The sequence below is a fragment of the Erythrolamprus reginae genome, chromosome 2, assembly GCF_031021105.1.
Source record: "Erythrolamprus reginae isolate rEryReg1 chromosome 2, rEryReg1.hap1, whole genome shotgun sequence".
Classification (NCBI taxonomy): Eukaryota; Metazoa; Chordata; class Lepidosauria; order Squamata; family Dipsadidae; genus Erythrolamprus; species Erythrolamprus reginae.
Genome location: NC_091951.1, coordinates 166,090,701 through 166,105,933, shown reverse-complemented (window position 1 = coordinate 166,105,933; position 15,233 = coordinate 166,090,701). Strand labels below are relative to the sequence as shown.

The window sequence follows — 15,233 nt, the reverse complement described above, 5'->3', positions numbered from 1 at the left end:
TTCAGTACCTGTCCGGAAGCTGATGGGAGTAACAGATATGTTGGCAGAAGACAATTGGTCAACATGCTGAACTTATAGGTGTGGGAGCAAGGGAATGAACTTTAAACAGGGTTAAGAAATTCTCATAGCTTTAGATTTGAGTTTCTCATAGGTGTGCCAACAAAGCTGTTAATAAATTGGAACTTTGAGGAATGCTATGCCTTGGACTCCGATTTAATTTTGGATGCTATTTGGAATTTTCTTGACTTTCTGTTGATGTTATCTAATACAAATGTACTATTTTTAAAAAATGATTGGATTTCAAGGTTGCCTGAACTCCAAAAAACAAAGCAAAAAACCCCAACCCTTTGGGCAGCTTACAATATTTAAAATAACACATATTTATAATTTACAAAGTTTAAAACTGCACAAATAATGTCTGAGAAAAATCATGAGGGGTGCCAAAATATGTTAAACCCAGGCATGGGAATAGAGTCTGGTCCTAAACGAAGTTCGGCTGGCCAGGAACGATGTCTTTGTGACATCAAAGCTCCACCCATGGAATTCCCTATTGGGATTCCCCACCTCCTTTCCAGCCTCCCGACCGGCCCGACAGCTCCATGGCTCTTTTAAAAAGCTAACAGCCGGGTGGCAGGGCTTCTCGGCGTCCTCCTGAACCCGAATGCCAACCCCAAACTTTTGCCGAACTTCCGGGTTCGGCGTTTGGGAGAACGCCGAGAAGCCCCCCGGCTGTTTCAAAAGGCGACAGCTGGGCGGCGGGGCTTCTCGGCGTCCTCCCGAACACCGAACCCGGAAGTTCGGCAAAAGTTCGGGTTTGGCGTTCGGGTTCGGGAGGACGCCAAGAAGCCCCCCGGCTGTTTCAAAAGGTGACAGCCGTGCGGCGGGGCTTCTTGGCGGCCACCCAAACCCGGACTTTGGCCGAACTTCCGGGTTCGGCATTGGGAGAATGCTGAGAAGCGCCCAGCTGTTTCAAAAGGTGACAGTCGGGCAGTGGCGTTTTTTTTCCTTGCACGCATTAATTCGTTTTACATTGTTTCCTATGGGAAACAATGTTTCATCATATGAACTTTTTGCCTTACGAACCACCTTCCGGCACCAATTAAGTTCGTAAGACGAGGTATTACTGTATTTGTAAATAGAAAGAAATGAGACAGGAAGGGGGGCATTCAGATTTGTAAGACATGGTTACTACAACTTTAAGTAGTAGTGGCTTACAAAACTTTCATTTTCTAGGTTGGTTGTCCTTGAAAGACTATTAGGCTTTGTTCTGATATATCAACATACTGATGAAAGTTGTGGGATGGAAGGAAAGTAGTAGTATTTATGTCACACTTGTGAATTTAATTTATGCAGACCCTTAATTAAATAGTTTAGTGATTATTTGGTAATTTTATTCCCTTTTTTCTAGATAAGAACTCGCTCCCAGCTGCGGATTGCAGGACTTTTTCCTTCTGCCTACTGGTGTGGACAAGCTCTGGTGGATATGCCCTTGCATTGCATTCTACTTCTTTTAGTTCTTTGGCCATCGTTTTTAATAATAGGAGATATAAAGCCTCAATTTATGCCCAGCTTGATTTTCTGTTTGGTAATTGAATTTCATTCATTTTTAACATGTGACTTTTAGTCAGCTTTCACATTTACAATTTTTAATGACAAGCATTCACACCTTTTTATAATAATCGGAATACAGGTAGTCCTCAACTAACAAAGTTACAGTGGTATTGAAGAAAAGTGACTTATGATCATTTTTCACACTTTACAATCCTTACAGGTTCCCCATGGTCATGTGATCAAAATGTGGATGCTGGGCAACCGATTCATATTTATGGCTGCAGTATCCTGGGGTCATGTGATCACCTTTTGTGGCCTCCTAAAAAGCAAAATCAATGGGGAACTCAGATTCATTTAACATCTGTGTCACTAGCTCAATAACTGTATTGATTCACCTAACAACTGTGGCAAAAATGGTCATAAAGTGAGCCAAAACTCACTAAAACTTTCTCACTTAGCAATAGAAATTTGAAAGCTCAACGGCAAGTATATGTTGAGGACTATTTGTAGTTTGTTCTACAGATTTTGAATAATATATTTTTAATCAACATCAGCCTGAAAAAGCCACTCCCAAACAGTGAACTAGAAATAAACAGCGGGGTTTGGGGGCTGGTGACCATAAGTGAAGCCAAATGCAAACCTAGATTTCGAAATATCTTGTAAATAAACAAAGTTAATTAAGAAAGAAACTGATTGTTTCCACTAACTTACAAGCTGACCAAAACAACCAGAATATTTAGGGGAGGGGGTTTCCCTGGACCATCCACCACCACAAAAGCATTCATTTAGACCCATGGCCATAGCCTTGCTCAAACTCTCTACCACCAGCAAGAAAGTTAAGAAGTAGTCTGCAACACAAGATCACAATCAGGACTGGAATTTTGGCCACTAAGCAATGCAGTCAGTAAGGGAGACCTCGCATGACAGGACCCAATTTCCCAAACATTTTACCTTGGTTGTTAAAGGAGTCACATGATGATTAAGTGACTCTGGTTTCCCCAATTGACTTTGCTTGTCAGAAGCTGGCTGAGAAGGTTCCAAATCATGCAGGGGAATGCAATCATTGTAAATTTGAATTGATTGTCAAACATCTAAATTGCAATCATAGGACAGATGGAGGTGGACTGAGGGTCATAATTTGGGGGATGGATCATGTCACCTTTTCTGAGGCCATTGTTAAACAGGTGGTCGTATATTGAGCACTACCTGTAAGGAAAGCAAAAGTAAATTGAATTGGTCGATGTGGTATATCATTCCTACTGACTCATCTCATATAATGAGGAAAAAATAATAAGGAATATAAAACTTTGCAAAAATATTGCCGGGTATTAGGCACAGCTTTTATAGAAATAAAAGGATACATTGATTTAAAATAGTATATATTAATGGACCTTCTATTGACATAGCATAAGATCAATTTTTATTTTGCTAAAGTTCTTTTCCTTAATGCTGCAAAGGTTTTGACAATCTTTCTTTCAAGGGTGTGGATTTTCTCTGGCAGAAGTTGATAACCAAGCTTTGCAATGTACACATAAATCGTTACTAATTGCTTTACAATGAGTTATTTTCACTAAACCAAAATACTTGCTATGTCAGCTTGGTAAATAAGTTCCTTATACTTAAAGCATTGTATGAAATTATTGTAATTATTGGTATAGTATTTAAGATACCGGGCTGGAAACCAGGAGATTCTGAGTTCTAGTACTGTTTTAGGCAAAAACCAGCTATATGACCTTGTGTTGGTCACTTTATCTCAGCTCTCAGAAGGAAATGGTAAAACACTTCTGAAAAACCTTGCCAAGAAAACTGTAGGGACTTGTCCAGGCAAGACTCAAACATGATCCGCCCAGAGTCCAGTTGGAGTTGGGCGGCAGATAAATCCCATAAATAAACAATTGAACAGAATAAAAAACATCACTATGAGCTATTAAAATGAAATAAATATTTTTGCTCTTTATTTTGTAAGACGTTAGCCAATTGTTAATACAAATCTTTCTTCTGTGCAGGTGGCATTTTTCGTCGGTTACAGCATATCGATTGTTTTATTCCTATACATCATCGCCTTCATATTTCGCAAAAAAAAGCATACTGCCAGTTTTTGGTCAGTCACCTTTATTTTAGTAAGTTTATGTCCAATGTATCCATATGCCAGGAGCCGCTTCTTAGCGAAGGGGTGGTTGGATGTAGCTTGATGTATTCTTAGTTGACAACTATGTGGCCTGCAAGATTGTATGGTCATACTGCTGGCCAGAAAGGCTCCAGTTGGGAGAACCACCTAGAAGGTGGAATTTGTCTTTCAAAATTGGACTTGTATGGTCTGCATTGGGGCTTTAAAAGAAGGCTAACTATTGCACCATTCTGTTGCCATTTCCTGCCCTGTACCAGGCTTGTGGCTGCAGGAAGCATATATTCAGGGCTTAACTATTTCCTACATAGCAAAAAGAAATAAGGAAAAAAGAGCTGAGCAAGAACAATTAAAACAAAAATTACAGCAAACAGAATCAAATTTGCAAATTGACCCAGAAAATAAAACTATTAAAGAAAAAAGATACTACATCAAACATAAAATTACTTTAATTGAACAAGAAGAAATTACAGAACAAATTAAATTAGCAAAACAAAATTTCTTCAAGCAAGCAAATAAACCAGGTTGTTAGTTGGTTCACAAACTGAGGAAGCAGAGAGAAAAAATTATAGATAAACTGAAAGTTAAGGAAGGAAAATACAATATGGCAATGAGCAGAAGAAAAAAATAGCATGGGAATTCTATAAAACGTTATACACTCATGAGGAGGTAGAAGAGAATAAAAAATAAGTGACTTTTTAAAAACAGTAAATATAAATTCATTAACAGAAGAACAACAATAATAATCACCAAATTAAAATAATAATAAAAGAACAAAAATATAATAAAGCACCAGGCCCTGATGGCATTCCAGTTGAATTCTACAAGCAAGAAATAAACATAATTGAAACAAACATGCTGGAAATATATAACGCTATAGTCCAACAAGCTAAATTACCAGTGACATGGTCAGAGGCATTTATGTCATTGATTCCCAAAACTGAAAAAGATATGGAAAAAATTCAAAATTATAGACCAATATCTCTTTTGAATACTGATTATAAGATATTTATCACAATATTTGCAATAAGGATTAACAAAATTTTAAATGAAATAGTACATCAAGATCAAAATGGGTTTCTCCCCAAATGGCAAATAAAGAACAATTTGAGAACAATAATCAAAACAAGGTAATCCGGGAAAGCAGATAGCATTGGTTTTCCTTGACATGGAAAAAGCATTTGACAATGTCAATTGGAAATTTATTGAAATACAATTAGAAGAGATGAAATTTGGCCCTAGGTTTATAAAATTAATTGATTCAATATATCATAAACAGAATGCAAAAATATTAATTAATAGACAACAAACAGATAAATTTGCAATTGAGAAAGGGGTAAAACAGGGATGCCTCCATCTCCTCTTTTGTTTATTCTAACGTTAGAGACACTACTAATAAAAGTCAGAGAAGAGAAAACATTAAAGGACTGCAAATTAGAAAAGAACATTACAAATTATAAGCTTTCGCCAATGATGTGGTATTTATAACAGAGGACCCTTTGAAAACCATTCCCAAATTAATTGAATGGATAGAAGAATTCAAAAAAGTGGCAGGATTAAAAATTTATAAAAATAAAACAAAGATTATAACTAAAAATTGTACCAGGAATGTAATAGAATAATTGGAAAAAATTACAGATATGAAAGTAGTTAAAAAAGTTAAATATTTGGGAATTTGGATAATGGCAAAATACATGTCATTAAAATAAGATAATTATATTAAATTAGTAGATCAAATAAAAATTGAGTTACAGAGTTGGAAAAATTTGCAATTATCGTTATTAGGAAGAATTAATTCTGTGAAGATAAGTGTCTTACCTAGACTGCTTTATTTATTTCAGATCATTCCAATTAACCCAGGAAGAATTTTTTAAATAGAATTAGCTAAAATAATATCAAAATGCATTTGGCAAGGTAAAAAAAACAAGAATAAAATTAAAATCACTTCAAGATGTAAAAGAAAGAGGAGGATTAGGGTTGCCGAATTGGAAGCCATACTATTATGCGGCACGATTAACATGGATCAAAGATTGGCTCACATTAGAAAACAAGAGAATACTAATATTAGAAGGGCATGACCTTCTATTAGGATGGCATGCCTACACATGGTATGAAAAATACAAATCCCATGCATATTTCAAGAAACATATACTGAGAAATTCCCTAATACAAATTTGGATAGGGATAAAAATGTACCATTACCCAAAAATACCTGAATGGATTTCCCCAATAGAAGTAAAATACCACCCAAACTTAATACAATCAGAGAACAGTATAAGATATAAAGATATCCCAATTGTGTATATTTTGTGTTTGTTGTATATGTCTGTTTTGTTTTGTTTTTAAAAATTAAAAAGCAAAAGTCAGGGTAGTTTAATTGAAATCACTATATAACATGTCAAGTCAAAACAGAGGTTATAGAAAAGAAAATTTGGTAAAATGACTTCATTTGTGAAAAAAATATTAAAATATTTTCCTTTCATTTTAGGTCGTGCTGCTTTTCACCATGGTATATATGCTGAGAAGTTCAATTGCAGAGCACTATGCAAAATACCTGTTAACCTTTTCTCTTCCTATGTTTCCAGTTACAACTTTTCTAATTTGTTTTGCAGCTGTAAGTGCAATATTATCTATTATCGCTTGGCCTCTTATGAAAACTGGATCTGAGCATAAATAATTTTTAATCCACCCAGTTTATATAGGAAATACAGTAAATGGGTAAAAAAAACTTCTCTGAATTTTTCTCAGGAAGCAGAACTTCTCCAACTTTCTCAAGGGCAGGACTGTCTCTTCCCAAAACTAAAATTTTACTAAAATTATTTTTTTTTCAAAGTGAATTCTAGTGAAAACCTCCCCCCCCCCTTGGGAGCTCTGTGTCAGTTGGTTCCTTTTGTCTCACTGGATACAGGCCAGTGGACAGTTAGACAAAGCAATGTTGTAAGCCAACCTCAAGCTTAAATGGTTGTCAGCTCCAGTCATAATCCCATTTGCTTAAGTCTATGTAGAGAATGGGCTGGAAAGCCCAAAAGAATGGGGCAATCTTAGTATAACAGATATGGGAGATTTGGACTCTATCTGACCAAACATCTCAAGTCCCAGACTTAGTTCTTAGTTCTGCTAAGGTTTTATCAATGCCCAAAATATCAAACCCCCACCCCCACCACCACACACACAGGTTCTTCTTTGAACTAATAATAACCAGATTCACACAGACTCCATAGACCCATAATACTGGAAAGTTGGATGGATTTTTGGATCTGTTCAATGGCTGGAGGAAACTGGCTTTATAAAACAAGTATAGCCCTCCACTTCCCCCGCAAAAGAATCCTAAATTATTAACAGCTTCTATATTATTAACTGATTCTATAGTTCCCAAACTATGTTCTATTTTGACTATTATTTTATGGATACTTAAACTATACTATATTCTTTTGAAGTCCAATTTTACTATATGTTCCTATCATTCCATTCTGTATCTCTACTATGTTTGCTTATTGCTGATCCCTCTGTCTCTTTTTCTTTTTACCTTTATATTGTAGTCATTTTCTACTAAGCTGTTTCCACCTATGCCATTTCACTTTTTGTTTTCACCTATATCCCTATGGTCATTGTCTCTAAAGCTATACATTTTTCTCCAGAATTCAACCTGCTTTCTCTTTCTCTCTCTCTTTTTTTCTAAAGTTGTTTTCTATTTCTATTCAGATAAAATGTCTTAACTTTTTCCCCACTTTTCTCTCTTATTTATTCCCAGCTGGGATTCTTGACGCTTGTCCTCTTCCAAATCTTGACTCAATCTGAGGGACCCAAAATATTTTCCTCAGGCCAGGCCGGAAGTAGGAGGGGGGAAAACACAATGATTTAGAATTTGCTCTGGCAGTCTGCCCTTTCTTGCATGAAATAGAAATACGGAAAATAACTGTCCTTTTTATTCCTTTAAATAGCTGCTGGAAGGCTTTTATCCTGATGAATATAGAGCTTCAAAGGAGACACAACTCTTTATATCTACTTTCATGGTGAGAACTGAATGTATTTATTTATAGTTATAGTACCAGGGGTCATCTTCATATATGTACACAGATCTTCAATGGAATAGTTTTTGTTATAGATTTTGCATTATTTCTTTAACCCTCCTGAGGCATTAGGAAAATAATAATATTCACTATGAGAGCGAGGTGAGGAGTTTGCCATAAACCATGAAATTCTACCTGTGAATTCCCTCAAAAGACACCCATCCACTTGTATAGCATTGATGTGAGATGGAGATGAAGAGTTTTGGCCTAGACTTCAGCATACAGCCATTGCTAAAACAAAGGCAGTCATTAATATTATACAGTACACTGCCCACCGTTTAAGTGATACCACAGGCACAGTGTGATAGCAAGCAGATTCGCCCTCTAGGGTTTGCAGGGAATTATTATTATCATGAGTATAAGGTTTCTGAGAATGTGATAGGCCTGAGTGTTTTCTGTCTGAAAGAATGACTAAACTTATGAAATGTCTGGAAAGCAGAGCTCGGAGGAAGATGGAACAAGTTCCTTTTATTATTTTCATTTCTCTGTCAAAGGCCAACAGAGAAGGAGAACATCTTCCAGGCAGATATTCCAAAACTCAGCCTTTTTACTTAGCTATGAGACCCTGATCACATAATAAACTTCATGCTAATCAGTACAATCGAAGTAATTCAGATATTTCATGGGAAGAGTCCTCCACTCCTCTGCTCACAACAAAATACCTTGTTTGTTTGTTTGTTTGCTTGCTTGTTTGATTGATTGATTGATTGATTGATTAGACTTATATACTGCTCCTCTCCGAGGACTCGGGGTGGCTTACAACACATAAAAAACACAATATGAGCATCCTAGTCCAATTAAATTAAAACTAGTTATTCTAAAAACCCCAATAAAAATTAAAACCAATCATTACCATTCACACAACAAACATGCATTACATTTGTCAGCCAGGGGGTTAGAGTCTAATAAGCCCAAGCCTGGCAACACAGATGAGTCTTACGACTCTTGCGAAAGGCAAGGAAGATGGGGGCAGAACGAATCTCTAGGGGGATACAAACTTAAAGTAAACTGTGCCAAACTTGATTGCAGAAAATATGACTTTAGTAACAGAGTCGTCAATGCCTGAAATACACTACCTGACTCTGGTTTCTTCCCCAATCTCCCCAAAACTTTACCTTTACACTGTCTACTGTCAACCTCAACCCATTCCTAAGCGGTATTTAAGGGCTGTGCATAAGCACACCAGCATGCCTACCGTCTCTGTCGTAATGTAATTTATGACTCTGGTGGAGAGAATCACAATTTGGATTGAACAGAAACATAATGTGAATTGAAGATTATTCTGATTCCTGCTGAACCAGTCAGAACATTGTTCCGTATAATCTGTATAACCACACTGCTGGATATATGATTGTAATTTTCTATTTTTGCTTGTATTTAGCCCTACTTGCATTGTATAATCCTCATATTTTTACTACGTTATCTCGTGATGAAATATGACCAGACAGTTATGAAAAGAGATCCCATTTTTAGGTTTGTATATATTGTAATAGACATGCAGTATGTTTTGGATATGTATGTTAGTTGGATGAAAGCAATTATATTAATAATAAATTTGATTGCATGACATCAAGCTGGAGTCAACTCTTAGTGGCCACATAGATTTTCTCCATGACAGTCTTTCCTAACCTTGTCCTTCATGCTTTCTAATGCTGCAACCGTCTCTACTATCATTGAGTCCATCCATCTTGCTACTGGTTACTTCTATTTCCTTATAACAACTATCTCTCCCAGGTGCCGTGTGCTTCATAAAGAAAAAAATGAAGACAAAATCAAAAAGTACAATTTGCTATAGGTAGTCTTTGACTTACAACAGTTCGTTTAGTGACCATTTGAAGTTACAACACTGGAAAAAAGTGATTTATGACCATTTCCCACCCTTATGATTGTTGCCATGTGATTTACATTTGGATGCCTAACAAATGACTCACACTTATAAAAGTTGCAATATCCTTGGGTCATGTGATCCTTTTTTGCAACCTTCTGACAAGCAAAGTCAATGGGGAAACCAGAGTCACTTAACAACCATGTTACTAATGCAACTGCAGTGATTCACTTAACAAATGTGGCAAGAAAAGTCGTAAGATGAGGCAAAATTCACTTAACAAATTTCTTACTTAGCAACATAAATTTTGGGTGCAATTGTGCTTGTAAGTTGAAGACTACCTGTCGTAGGTCCCTCCTAGTTGGTGGAACACCTTCTATAGCAATAAATGCCAACTTGTTGCCACTGTCAAGTAGTCATTTAGATGTAGGCTACCCATTTATGGTAGCTCAATGAGGGAGAAAGCCAAAAGGTCCACAAAATGTGATTCTGATTGTGGGGAGAGGTGGGTGGAAGGCCAGTTACGATCTGGGAAGAAGCAGGTGACATTTCTTGCAGACACAGATGCCAGAAATCGCCTAATGTGTCAGGTTCCTTTCCCTTTTAAGGTCTTTCCCATGATCAATTTTGTTGAGAGATTTTTCCAATTGTTTCTCATTTAATCTCAAAATGGTTCAGAAGCTCTTCCTAATTGTGATAACTTTCCTAATTGTGATAGTAATAGTATACTTTATTGATTAGTCAGTTGACCATATCAAAGCCTTCCTAATTTAAATTACCCTTTATTCTTTGAGATTAAATCACTTGCTATCTCTTTGGCCCCTAGGATTTCTCCACAAAGAAAAAGAACCCATCAGAATCCTGAAGAGCTCAGCCAAGCAGATGACAGAGATGTCCTAGATGAAAGGACCAGAGCTCATAGTGCACTGGCTTCTGTCAATGAAGAAGAGGTATAGCATAACTATTGGGCTTTTCTTATTTTGGGAAAAATGTGTAACTTGTTCCAAGAATACATTTGATTTGCTCATGAAATACAATATAGCTAAATGCACAATCCTGCATAGCGTTTTACCTAAAACCCTTCACACTGTAAATATCTATTTACCTTAAGGATATTGAGGCACTACTGAAATAAGAAAACACAAGAGTTCAAAAATGACAAGATTGTATTTGGAAATAAATTCCTGGATTGGTAAAGCTCTGTGTATACAGAGGACAACGTATTAGGAGCAGGCAAGATTAGGCACTGAGAAGGGTATGGGCATAAGATGAATTTCCCCCAAAGAGATGCTTTTGATTTGTGCTGGTGTTTGATGATGAAAGATTCCAATTCTTAAAATGGACACGTGCTGGTGGAGGCCAAAAATATAGATAAAAGATAGATAATCATATAGCAAGCAGACAATGGGAAAGCTCTGCCTGGACACAATGGAAATCAGCTTCCAGGTAGAGATAAGTTGAGCTACAATCAGGGGTGAAATGTTCCCGGTTCAGGTGTGCCTGCCAGTCATCGGAGACCCAGTAGCGATGACTTTGACATTTGGCTTCTTTGCTTTGCACATGCTTTGCTTTGCACATGCGCAGAGATTAAAAGAACCCAAATAGCGGCATCTGGACAGGTGGGCAGAGCCTTGTGCTGACATCGTGACCGGCTCTCTGACGACCAGCAGGCACACCCGAACCAGGAGCATTTTACCCCTGGGTACAATGGCATACTCTCAGGGATGAGATGCTATCAGTTCAGGACAGTTCACCCAAACCGTTAGTAACAAATACAGTACTTCTGGTTCTCTGAACTAGTAGTTAAAATGTTTTTCTTTAAAAAAAAGTTTCCCACAATCGCACGGCACAGCCGATTGTCAAAGCAAATGGACCTTTTTTTAACTTTTTTAAAGTATTTTTTAAAAACTACCTATTTGGTGGAACTGTGACTGTGTAAGGTTCCTGCTTTGTGGCAGGGACCATTATGTGTGAAGTCCAGCTGCTTCTGCATTCTGTGTGAGTCAGTTGTGTAGTTTTTGTGTTATTTTTGTGTAAAATATGAAAGTTGATTTTTGAGCTCTTTGTGCTCTGTGAGGTTACTGCTTGTTGTTCCAGGGGGGCATTCTATATTTATTTTTATTTTATTTATTCATTTGTCCAATACATAAATACATAGGAAGAAAATAGACATGTGATAATATAAAAGAGGGTGAAGGTGAACTTAGAGGAGAGGATATATGAAAGGAAGAGAATATATAAGATAGGTGAAAGAAAGGAAAGACAATTGGACAGGGGACGAAAGGCACACCAGTGCACTTATGTATGCCCCTTACTGGCCTCTTAGGAACCTGGAGAGGTCAATCGTGGAGAGTCTAAGGGAGAAGTGTTGGGGGTTAGGGGTTGACACAATTGAGTCCGGTAGTGAGTTCCAAGCTTCAATAACTCGATTGTTGAAATCATATTTTTTACAGTCAAGTTTGGAGCAGTTCGTATTAAGTTTGAATCTGTTGCGTGCTCTTGTGTTATTGCGGTTGAACCTGAAGTAGTCATTGACTGGTAAGACATTGCAGCATATGATCTTGTGGGCAATACTCAGATCGTGTTTTAGGCGTCGTAGTTCTAGGCTTTCTAGACCTAGGATTGTTAGTCTACTTTCGTAGGATATTCTGTTTCGAGTGGAGGAGTGAAGGGCTCTTCTGGTGAAATATCTTTGGACATTTTCAAGGGTGTTGATGTCTGAGATGTGGTATGGGTTCCAGACAGATGAGCAGTAGTCTAGGATGGGTCTGGCAAAAGTTTTGTAGGCTCTTGTGAGTAGGGTGAGGTTGCCTGAGCAGAAGCTGTGTAGGATCAGGTTGACAACTCTAGAGGCTTTTTTGGCGATATTGTTGCAGTGGGCTTTAGCACTTAGGTCATTTGATATTAGTATTCCAAGGTCCTTTACAGAATGTGGGTTGGTAGTGAGAGATTGTTTATTCAGTTTGTATGTGCGGTTAGGATTCTTTTTGCCAATGTGGAGGGTAGAGCATTTGTTGGTTGATATTTGAAGTTGCCAGGTGTTAGACCAGTCTGAGACAAAGTCCAGGTCTTGTTTTTATGTTTTTGCATTGTGTGTATCAGTTGTATGGTTTTTGTGTTGTTTTTGGGCAAAGTGTGATAGTTGGTTTTTGAGCTCTCTGTGACTCTGCGAGGTTCCTGCTTGTTGCAGGGGCCATTTTGTGTGAAGTCAGCTGCTTTTGCACTGTATGTGAGTCAGTTGTGTGGCTTTTGTGTTGTTTGTACGTGAAGTGTGAAAGTTTGCTTTTGAGCTCACCTGGTCACATGGTCATGATCATTGAGCCATGACCATCGAGCCATGCTCACCAAGTCATGCCCACAGAACCGGTTAGGGAACTTTTTTAGATTTCACCACTGCATACTCTTGATAGGAAGTAGCCACTTCTATTCGTTTCTGTGATTTACCAAAAGAGATTGCCTCATACTTAGATCAACTAAGACTGCAAAATGGCCATGTGTCTATAGTGTAATCAATATCTTCTCTCTGCTTAGAAACCAGTGATCATTGTCCATGACTTGCGCAAGGAATACAAACATGGGAAGGCTTGTTCCTCTTCTTGCTTCAAGAAGAAGAAGGAAGAAATAAAAGTGGCTACCAGAAACGTCTCCTTTTGTGTTAAAAAAGGTTTGATTCGAATGAACAATATTCTTAACTCAGTCTCTATTATAAATCTAGTAAAGTCATTGCTCAGCAAACATTGGGAGAAGAATTGTGGGGTTTGAAACACCAATGTCAAATTAGGGACAGTAATTCTCAGAATTTCACCAAGCAAATGATCTGTAAGGGAAGATTAAATGTGACATATTTCCTATCAGATTCTATTATTGAACCACAGAATTCAGTTAAACTGTTATCTGATTAAGGTCAAACAATACACCTTTTCTCAGTCCCCACTTTGGAGTGATGATTGAGGACCAGACTATATTCTATGAATATAGCACACAGCAGAAAATAAGGCTGAACCTTGTATCTAGTATGGTTTTCCTTTGCTTCAGTGTATGAAGCATGAGTCTGCGGAGAGGGGCGGCATACAAATCAAACCAAACCAAACCAAACCAAATCAAATCAAATCAAATCAAATCAAATCAAATCAAATCAAGTAAATAAATGAATGAATGAATAAATAAATAAATATAGTTAATGCCCATCCATAAAATTCATTGGAAAACATAAAATTCATTGGGAAAAAAGTTATTTATTTATTTTTTAATGCAAACATAACAAAAAGTATATAGTTCATCCTCAATTTACAACCACAATGCAGCCCAAAATTTCTGTTATTAAATGAGACAGTTAAATAGGTTTTACCCCAATTTATGACCTTTCTTGCCATAGTTGGTAAGTGAATCGCTGCAGTTGTTAAGTTAGTATCATAGTTGTACTGTGAATCTGGCTTCTCCTTTGGGTTTGTTTTTTTGCCAAATGTGATCACTTGACCCTGGGGAGCAATAATGGTCAATAATGCGCCAGAGTGCCCACAGTCCCCTGTCCTATTGTCTCTCCTATATCTCCTATATCTTCTCTTCTATACTCTCTCATGGTTATACAGTGTTCCCTCAATTTTCGCAGGTTCGAACTTCGCGGAAAGTCTATACCACGGTTTTTCAAAAATATTAATTAAAAAATACTTTGCGGGTTTTTTCCCTATACCACGGTTTTTCTCACCCGATGACATCATATGTCATCACCAAACTTTCATCTGCCTTTAATAAATATTTTTTTAATAAACTTTAATAAATAAATATGGTGAGTAATAATCTGAATAGTTGCTAAGGGAATGGGAAATTGCAATTTAGGGGTTTAAAGTGTTAAGGGAAGGCTTGTGATACTGTTCATAGCCAAAAATAGTGTATTTACTTCCGCATCTCTACTTCGCGGAAATTCAACTTTCGCGGGCAGTCTCGGAATGCATCCCCCGTGAAAAGCGAGGGAACACTGTATTTCACTCCTTTATTTTCTCCTCTATCCCCCCTTTAATACATTCTACCTAATTATATCCTCTATAACCCTCATTGTGTACTATTGTGTATTGGACAAAACAAATAAATTAAATAAATAAATAAATAAATATCATCCAATTGTCAAGCATCCAATTTTTGATCACATGACCATGGGGATGCTGTAACAGTCATAAGTGTGGGAAAAGGTCATAGGTCACTTTTTTCAGTGACATTATAACTTTGAACAGTTACTAAACGAATCTTGTAAGCCACTGTAATGAAGAAGTACTGTAAGAACTGTAATAAGTACTCCAAAAAGAAAAACAAGGAAATAAGTACTCTTAGAAATTTTCATTTCTAAGCCTTCTATCGAGGTTTAAATTCAATCCAACAGCAGCATATACATATTTTTATCTATTTTAGAACAGAGCTGGGATGGTGAGACTCTGAGTTTTTTGCTATTACCTTCTCAATAATCGTAACTGATTTATCATTTTTGACTGATAAATTAAAAAGAATAACCTAAAATTTAAAAAAATTAACCAAGGCAAAAATATATTTCATTTTCTCTCTTATAATATACTAGTATGCATATAACTGGAAGCAATTATAATTATCACATCTCGCTTCTCCCCCACACTACTGCCACCCTTCCCAATAAAAAGATGACGGAGAAGGGAAG

At 37.0% G+C, this 15,233-nt stretch overlaps 1 protein-coding gene across 2 annotated transcripts in view; it reads left to right on the top strand.

The window, feature by feature from the left end:
- The window catches only part of LOC139161324 (ABC-type organic anion transporter ABCA8-like), a 98,767-nt gene that overhangs the window by 69,743 nt on the left and 13,791 nt on the right, over window positions 1-15,233 (top strand). For both annotated transcript variants that reach the window (XR_011558092.1, XM_070740302.1), the window contains 7 exons: window positions 1,409-1,585; window positions 3,558-3,671; window positions 6,165-6,290; window positions 7,618-7,689; window positions 9,128-9,219; window positions 10,398-10,521; window positions 13,103-13,235. Coding sequence is in view for 1 of the 2 variants with exons in the window: in XM_070740302.1 (XP_070596403.1) it covers window positions 1,409-1,585; window positions 3,558-3,671; window positions 6,165-6,290; window positions 7,618-7,689; window positions 9,128-9,219; window positions 10,398-10,521; window positions 13,103-13,235 (838 nt within the window). In the remaining variant the exon portion in view is untranslated. The remainder of the gene's footprint in view (window positions 1-1,408; window positions 1,586-3,557; window positions 3,672-6,164; window positions 6,291-7,617; window positions 7,690-9,127; window positions 9,220-10,397; window positions 10,522-13,102; window positions 13,236-15,233) is intronic.